This window comes from Seriola lalandi, unplaced genomic scaffold, assembly GCF_002814215.2.
Source record: "Seriola lalandi dorsalis isolate HSWRI2012SDOR001 ecotype SW California unplaced genomic scaffold, Sedor1 jcf7180002054544, whole genome shotgun sequence".
NCBI lineage: Eukaryota > Metazoa > Chordata > Actinopteri > Carangiformes > Carangidae > Seriola > Seriola lalandi.
In genome coordinates this window covers 952,371-961,040 of record NW_019525097.1, presented here as the reverse complement: position 1 = coordinate 961,040, position 8,670 = coordinate 952,371, and the positions used below count along the sequence as shown (strand labels likewise).

Below are 8,670 nucleotides of genomic sequence, written 5' to 3'. Positions count from 1 at the left end.
ATGGCCCCTGTACCAGTCACACACACACACACACACACACACACACACACACAACTACTGACACATCTAAAAATCTAATGACGGAGTAAAGGTGACAGACGTGTTGTCTTGATGCAGAGCAGCTTTGATGTGAGAGGAAATTCTAATTTACTGCAAAAAAAATCCCCAGATTATTGACTCTGATAATTATTCTTGTCTTGAACTCAGAATATCTGAAGCTTTCTCATATAAAAATGGCTGAACATGTTTCCAGTCCAGTGTAGTCGATACTGTGATCCAGCAGCATGGACATGGGGGAGAGCCACAGGTGGGAAACACAGTCTGAACCGGACTGTTCTGGATCAGGTGTTAGTCGTGTGAAACTGTTAGAAGGGACGTTTCCTACATTTAAGGACTGGGTCAGTAGGGAAGCCTACGCACTGTGACATGCTCCACTGCCGCGGTCGGCCTATTAGCATATGCATGTATACACACACACACACACACACACACACACACACACACACACACAGAGTTTGGTGGTGTTACTCAGAGGCTAAAAATACATCATCAGGGAGAATGCTGGTGAGACCCCCAGGGATGAGTGTGTGTGTGTGTGTGTGTGTGTGTGTGTGTGTGTGTGTGTGTGTGTGTGCGCATGTATGTCAAAGCCCCCAGGATGAAAAGGGGAGGAGTTATTTCACATGTCACACACAATAACACGCAGAGAACAAACATGCGGAGTCACACAGAAATGCAGGAGCAGCACACACACACACACACACATGCACCGTGTGTTTGAACATATGGGTTTGATGTGAGCTTGTGATGTAACATTTAACGCTTCTCAGTTGTGTGTTTCTCTCTTACAGGATGACTGTATGTGTGTGTGTGTGTGTGTGTGTGTGTGTGTGTGTGTCAGAACTTCTGCAGCAACAGAAGTTTTTTTTTTTTTTTTTAATTAAATCAGACTGTTGACAGAAGAAACGGTCCATGTGTGATCGCTCTCAACCTTTGTTTCCTTAATGAGGCACATTTTGTGCTTTCGCTGGCTGAAAATGACCAATTAGCACGTTTAGCGTCTTTCATTAGAAACACTGGGCATTGATGAGCACCGACAGAACTGACTGATTCAAACTGACTCCTCTGTTTTAGGGACAGACATTATTTCTGATGCAGAGCTGAAACCATTTTAAAATGAAAACGTATCAGTGTGGACGTAGCCTTTAACAAAAATTAACCTTATGTACAATGTTTTTGAGGATGTTCAGTGTCTATAATTTTCAGTTTACAATGTAAAATGTGAACCGACCGCACACAGGTGGGACTTTTCTTAAATTAAAAGCGGTCCAGTGGCTCTCCGGCCATTTTTTCAGGCTTTTCATGTCGAAGTCTTCCTGAAAGTCGAGTCGGTTTCACACACAGGAGCGTGGCTGCAGTGCGGCTGTGTTGTGTTCACATGTGTGCATGTGCCCTCCATACTCTCGTGTGCACGTGTCCAGCTGTCCGTATAATTGGTGGCAGAGCAAAAGCTGGGGCCCTATCAGTCACATGACCAGCCCAGAGCCACAGAGAGAGAGAGAGAGAGAGAGAGAGAGAGAATGAAAGAGGAGGGTGGTGGAATGATGGAGAAGAGGTAATATGGGGAAGGATGGAAAGGGTCAAAAGTTGAGAGGAGATCATTAAGAGTCGTGGATCGGCGCAGGGAGCAAAGCATGAGGGGGGAATTCGGGGTTAGTGAAGAAGAGATGGAGTGTGTGTGTGTGTGTGTTGAAGTGGAAAAGTAAGAGAGAGATCATGTGTGTAGCGGAGTGGAAGTCGGGACGGAGCGTTGACTCCAGTTAGAGAGGATCAACGCTGTCAGAGCGTTCAGCTGGGAAAATAAGCAGAAGAAGAAAAAAAGAAAAGTCACATGGAGCGAAGCAGTCGTACAGATTTATCAGTGTGTCCGTCTCATGACTGATGATCAGGTGTTCACATGAATTCCAGTAGCATTCCTGCTGTGTGTGTGTGTGTGTGTGTGTGTGTGTGTGTGTGTGTGTGTGTGTGTGTGTGTGTGTAGATCTGAACCACGTCTGTGAGGAAATGTCAAAAGAAAATTATTTATTGTGAATATTTTCATAATCCAGGTGGAAGGACTCAACTCTAATTTCTATTTGAATAAAAATAGTAAACCGCTTCCCCACACACACACACACACACACATACACACACACACACACACACACACACACACAGGAAACATATGGCACGCCCACACAACACCAGATCAGCTTATACTAAGTGCTGCAGTACTCAAACACAATCAAGGTAATTAGCGAGAGAGGACGACGCTGAGACAGGATAGACACATACAGAGAAGAGATTAAAGACGCAGTCACCACGGTTACAGCAGGTGATATTAAACAGTGAGTTGTCCCTCCCACCCGCTGCCTGTAAACCCCGTGAAACAGAATAAAGACCGGTATTTAATTCCATCAGGATCTGTAAAGTAGAGGTGGGTGTACTTAGATAGCACAGATTAAAACTGAACTGGACATTTACAGAAGACGATGAGGAACAGAGGAAACTCGTTCATATGAAAAGACACTGATAAAAAGATAGAACAATCAGCCAGGTCATTTCATTTCTCCTCGCTAGAATAAACTAGAAGCAGATGTGTGTATGGGGCTGTGTGTTTGCACCGTCATGTAATTCACATGTGCATAAGATGAAGTCGAGGCGCCACCTAAAATCTGATTGGATGACAGTTTTAATAATATAATAATAATAACTCTATTTATATAGCAGCTTTAAAAACAGAGTTTACAAAGTGCTCTGAGGCAGCAACAACAACATGACGATAGAAATGAGGTAAAAGACATAAAATATACTTCAATAAATGAAAACAACAGGAGAGAGTAGAAACAGTGATAAAACAAAAACCTATGAAAGGACGATAAAAATGGGGTTTAAAAAGTGATCTAAAAGAAGTCACTGATTCTGCTAACCCCGCCTCCTCCGGCAGAGGAGAGCTCGGTTCTAAAACAGAGGAGGAGCCGGAGAAGAGAAGACGGGATGTGATGTCCTCTGTTACTTTTTGCTGTTTTGTAAGTGAACAAAAAGAAAAAGAAATTGAGAACAGAATTGACGTTGCTTATTTTTCTCACATGCGCTCGATTAAACTTAAACACTAGACACCTCGAATAGATACGAGCTCACTTTAATTCACACGGAGATGAGAAGCTTGTTTCATGGTTGAGTATTGAGTTTTTAACTGTCTCCACTTTGAACTGGAGTTTGACGAGCGTAACATGAAGTGGTGCATGCTGGGTCTTTCGGTAGATGTGGTCGAAGTCTGTATATTACCCTGGTGTTGTTTCTGGAGACTTGGCGACGCTGGTGGCGATGAGCTGCGTCTCAATGGAAACTCTCTCCTGGCTGTGTGCCGCACTTCCTCTCTCTTCTCCTGCGAACGGGACTGTGAAAGCTTTGTGTGTGTGTGTGTGTGTGTGTGTGTGTGTGTGTGTGTGTGCGTGCGTGTGTGCGTGTGTGTGTGTGTGTGTGTGTGTGTGTGTGTCCTCAGCGCTAACACCTGTCCACTAACATCAGCCGAGAGAGTTCACACAACCTGGATTAAGACGTATTTATATATTTTAGCTCTGTGCTGGTTTTTCCTGCTTCATCTGCCCCCTTCTCTTTTTTCCTCCCTCCCTCCTTCCTTCTCTCTCTCCTGACCTGCTGTCTTTCCCTCCCGTGTGCACAACGGCTGCTTCCTTCCTGCCTTCTTTCCTTCCTTCTGTCTCCCCTTCCCTTCTGTGCTGTCTTGTCCTCGACCTTGGTTTTGTCCATTCGGCGTGGCGTGGCGTGGCGTGGCGTGGTGTTTAGCTTTTGAGAGCACCCTGTACACCCCCACGCCTCAGGAGTACGGCAGAACATCCTCCACGCCCGTATCTCCATCCACGCCCACCTACCCAGCTCCTGGGACGCCATCACCCTCCTCCACCACCACGCCCCCGACCCCGCCGCTCCGGCACTCAGCCTCCCGATTCGCCACGTCACTCGGTTCTGCCTTCCACCCAGTCCTGCCTCACTACGCCACGGTCCCGAGGCGACAGCAAGCCTTTCCACAGGCCCCGCCCCCTGCTCCCGCTCCGGCCCCCGCCCCTCCTCCTCCACCCAAGTCTGTGGTGTGGTCAGCGTGCAGCTTTACACCCTTGCCACCATCACCCCCTGTCATGATAAGCAGCCCCCCAGGGAAGGCCACAGGTCCGCGGCCGCTCATCCCCATCGCGGCACCTTCCCCTCTCACCCAGAAGCCCCCCTCGCCGTCCCCCAACGGCCCGCCCATGTTCCCCGCACCCTCTCCCTTGACCATCCCGCACAGCCATACCCCGAACAGCATCACCAGCCCCACCCCACCTCCCCCACCCACCCCGCCCCCTCTCCCCTCCCCTGTAGCCCATCATCCGTCTTCCTCCTACGCCTCGTCTCCCCCCTCCTCATCCCAGGCTCCCGGTGTGCCCTCTCCCTCCACAGCGCCCCTTGCTGCTGCAGCCACTGCCGCCACCTCTGCCTCTGTCGAGCACCTCTCCCTCCCCGTGGGCCTGGGCCTGTCAGGGCCGGGGGAGGCGGACACAGCCGCAGGCCCAGGGCCCCACCCGCCTCATGGGGGCTTCTCCTGTCAGCCCCAGGGTAAGGCCTCCAGTCTGGATTCTGCTCTCTCTTTCTCACTGCTTCTCTGCCCTCTCTCTGTCACTTCCTCTGACTCACACACTAACAGGGGGGCTACTGAACACTGTTGGATCTGTTATCAATGTAAAGCCGGACAACTTGAATAAGCCTTATAAGCGTTGTTTGATTATAGATCAGGTCTAGGTTCTATATTAATACTGTGAAAGAATCAAAGCCTCAGTCCACAGAGAAATGCACACAGCCTGTGTTCAGAAACTGAGCCTTAAAACCAGCCGTCAGGACTTCTGGAACTTTGTGATGTCACAACAAAGCAGTCACCAAGCCCCGCCCACCTGGACCCACCATCAAACCTGTGCAGGATTTGGTTTCTCTGAGTGTTTTACCTGAAATCTGCTATATTTTTATTGGATCACTCAGAAAACAGTCAGCCAATCAGAAGAGAGGCTCAGAGCTTCCTCTCTTCTGATTGGCTCAGCGACCTGTTGTTTCTAGAGCTCCAGAGAGAAGCCTGAGAGAGGAGATGTAAAACTACATTTAGATGGTTTTTGGTTCATAAAAACTACAAACATATCTTCTTCTGGATCAACACTTCAAACACAGAGAAAAGTGTAAAATATGGGACCTTTAACACACAATGCAAAACATGCATCAAAAGTTTATTTACAATAACATAACATCAATAAAACAGACATTTCTCATTGTTTTAAACATTCAATATCATGCATCTTCAAAAATAATAATTTCATACTTTAAGTCAGAGCAGGCTGCTCACCCCTACGCAGGTTCAGGTTGAAGTTAGAATGATTATTGATGCACTGGGTGACTCCAGGTGCAGTTCATTGGAATCACATTGAGTTTTGAGTCTCATCTCTTTGAAGATAGTGAACTCCCGACAGGAACGTCTCTTCACAGGATGAAAGAGTCAAGACGGAGAGGAGATAATATTGCAAGTTAGCATTTGTAGGTAGTGCTCCCATTTCCCGATGATTTGCTCGAACGATCTGGAATCACTGAATGTTAATAGCTCTAAATGTAAACACGGTCACAGTGAAATTCAAATGTAAGTAATTCTGAATCAATTTGTCGATTTAAGCCTGAACTTCCTGGCTGTCAGATTCGTCCATATTCATCCAGTGATGGTGGAAAAATGTTAACCAGAGAAAAATGGCAGCTTTAACTTCCACATCACTGATCCACTGCTGAGGAGAAGCTGCTGCCTCGGAGCGACGGCTTGAGAAAGAGCACGGTGGTTGTTTTCTCTCTCACGAATTAAGACCTGATCAAACCCAACGACTTGAGTGGATCAGCCAATTAGAAGCTGGCAAACGGCCGCAGCGCTGATGAAGGGCGGCGTGATCCATGTATCGATTCAAAGATGATAGTGATCACAATAAAAACGATATACAACGATATGATGCAATCAAATGCAATATTTTTCAGCGATATTGACTTAAATTATGTAAGAAGAAATAGATTTCAGGCTTCTACTGAACTACATCACATATCACTACACCTCAGTCCTGGCTGCCGTGACCAGATCCAGATTTCATCTGTCCGGTGACTCTTTCTTCTCAGTTCTCAGGCTGCAGTTTCTGACTTTAACACTGTTGCTGCTGCTGCTGCTGCTGCTGCTGCTGCTGCTGCTGCTGCTGCTGCTGCTGCTGCTGCTGTTGTTGAGGGATCTCATGGTGCAGCAGTCTCTGCTGCACAGGCCTGTCTAACTTCTTTGTCAGTCTTTTGTCGTAAAAACTCCTGTGACTGTTTCTCCATGTGCTTGCTGGCTGCTGAAACGTGTCTGGTCCCTCAGCATGGCGCTCTGTCTCCTCTGATAGGAGTGTGTTATGATACAGATCACCGACTGAAGTCTGTATCCAGCCACCACCTTTTGATTTCTTTCATCATCATCATTTTTCAACTTAAGTTCAACTTTTTTTTAATTTATTTTTTATTCTTGTTTGTTTGTTTTGGGTTTTTTATTTCTCCACTCCTGTGCTGATCCTGTGATTTCCGTTTGATTGACCCTCATCTGACACTTGAGCGTGCAGCCGGTCCAACTCTCTGTGTAGGAGATAGTGGCAGTGGATCGCTGGCCATCCCGGTCCAAGTCAAATCACATTCCCATCAAATTATTCTTACATCACTGCAGCTGATTTACTTAGATACTGTTTGAGTTCAGCTTCCAGCTCAAGTTTCATCCTTAAAAATGTAAAATAGAGCTGAACTTCTCACTTTTAAACAGCTACTAAAACACTTCAGTTCTCATGGTAAATATGTGTTTTCAACATTACGTGCACTCATCCATCCTCATCTGTTAGAGATCAGTTAGAAATATCCACACACAAGCTCTCCTCTCCATTTTTGAGGGTTTTATTAATATTTTCTACGATGAAAATTTAAACTCACTTCTTGTTTACTTGCCTTTAAAACTCCAGTTTTGCATTTATATGCAAATAAAACCGCTGCTTCCCTGACCTTTGTCCCTGGGCATTTCTCTTCATTAGCTGCAGCAGGAGGAGGAGGAGGAGGAGGAGCTCTAACGACCTTTGACCTCTGTGATAATCGAAATGATTGGCTTTGAAGGGACTGGACTGGACTGCTGGTTTTAATATTGATCACACGTTCACATTCCCTCATGGATTATTGATCATGGATTTAGGTCTGTGACGAGAACAGACTTATTATCCTTCTAATTATCATTAGACATGAAGTTGGAGAAAACAAGTTCAAACTTATTGAAACTTTTTATCACATACAAACAGATGATATCGTCCAAAACAACAACTGCTGCCTCAGACCCTGTGTTAAATGTCTTTTGGTCATTATGTGTTTTTATGAGTGTGTGTGTGTGTGTGTGTGTGTGTGTGTGTGTGTGTATGCGTGTGTGTTTTGTTGACTGTTCTGTCTCTCTTGTCTATGTTTATTGGAATTTATAGGAAATATGTTCGGCCAATAACAGAATTCATTCTAATTGTTTATAATTAACAAACGAGAAGCTACTTTAATGTGTAACTGTAACCACTGTTTCCATGCTGCCCAGTCCGACCTCTAACCATAAACCCAGTCACTACTGCTCACTGAAGCTGCATGCTGATATGTTGTGGCATGCTGTCATTCCTAATGTGTGTACTCCATGTTCTGTTTCATCTGAAAATTTACATTACTGCCATTACTGCCCCCCGCAGAGATGACAGTGGTGTAACCTGTTGATGTGACCTGACAAAGAATTATTCAGGCTGAAACATCGTTTATTGCTGCTGTGCTTTTTAGTGGAGTCGTCTAATTGTTTCTTACACTGACATGATGATGGGGGAAAGAGACAGGGAGGAGAGGGAGGGAGGAATTTACTAAATATTGACACGTTTTTTTTTTCCAAATGTAAAATCAGTCATGAATTCTGCACTATACACTCACTGAGCACTTTATTAGGAACACCTGTACACCTGCTTATTCATGCAGTGCAGTGCATATAATCCTGCAGATACAGGTCAGGTCTGGTGGTGGTGGTATAATGGTGTGGGGAATATTTTCATGTCACACTCTGGACCCCTTAATACCAATCAATCATGATCTGAATGCCACAGTCTATCCGAGTATTGCTAGTAATGGCTCCTTCCTGCAGAATAATGCTCCATGTCAGCTGACGGATCTGCAGAAATGATGTGATGCAGTCGCGTCGACGTGGAGCAGAGCCTCAAAGGAAAGTATCCGACATCTTGAGGAAGAACTGAGGCTGTTTGAGAGCTACCCAGTGTTAGTGTGGTGTTCCTAACAAAGTGCTCAGTCAGTGTATATGAGGAGTTAAGTGAGGTGTTTTCACAGTGATGGAAAACATGTCAGACGATGAAAGAATTGTGTTGAAGTCCACACTGAGTCGACAGGTCTTTGCTCTGTGATGTTGCTCTGAATAATGACAGTTGAACTCAGTTTTCCTTCCCTGTGTCTTTGCCCATCCCCCATTGTGTGTCTCTACCCCCCCCCTCCAACAGACATGGTGCAGACCCCGGGGTTGACCACCCC

The 8,670-nt window shown here is 45.8% G+C and overlaps 1 protein-coding gene across 1 annotated transcript in view; it reads left to right on the top strand.

The window, feature by feature from the left end:
• enah (ENAH actin regulator) overlaps nucleotides 1-8,670 on the top strand; it is a 79,172-nt gene that overhangs the window by 62,068 nt on the left and 8,434 nt on the right. The window contains exons 6-7 of the mRNA XM_087176309.1: nucleotides 3,847-4,653; nucleotides 8,640-8,668. Of these exons, the coding sequence (XP_087032435.1) occupies nucleotides 3,847-4,653; nucleotides 8,640-8,668 (836 nt within the window). The remainder of the gene's footprint in view (nucleotides 1-3,846; nucleotides 4,654-8,639; nucleotides 8,669-8,670) is intronic.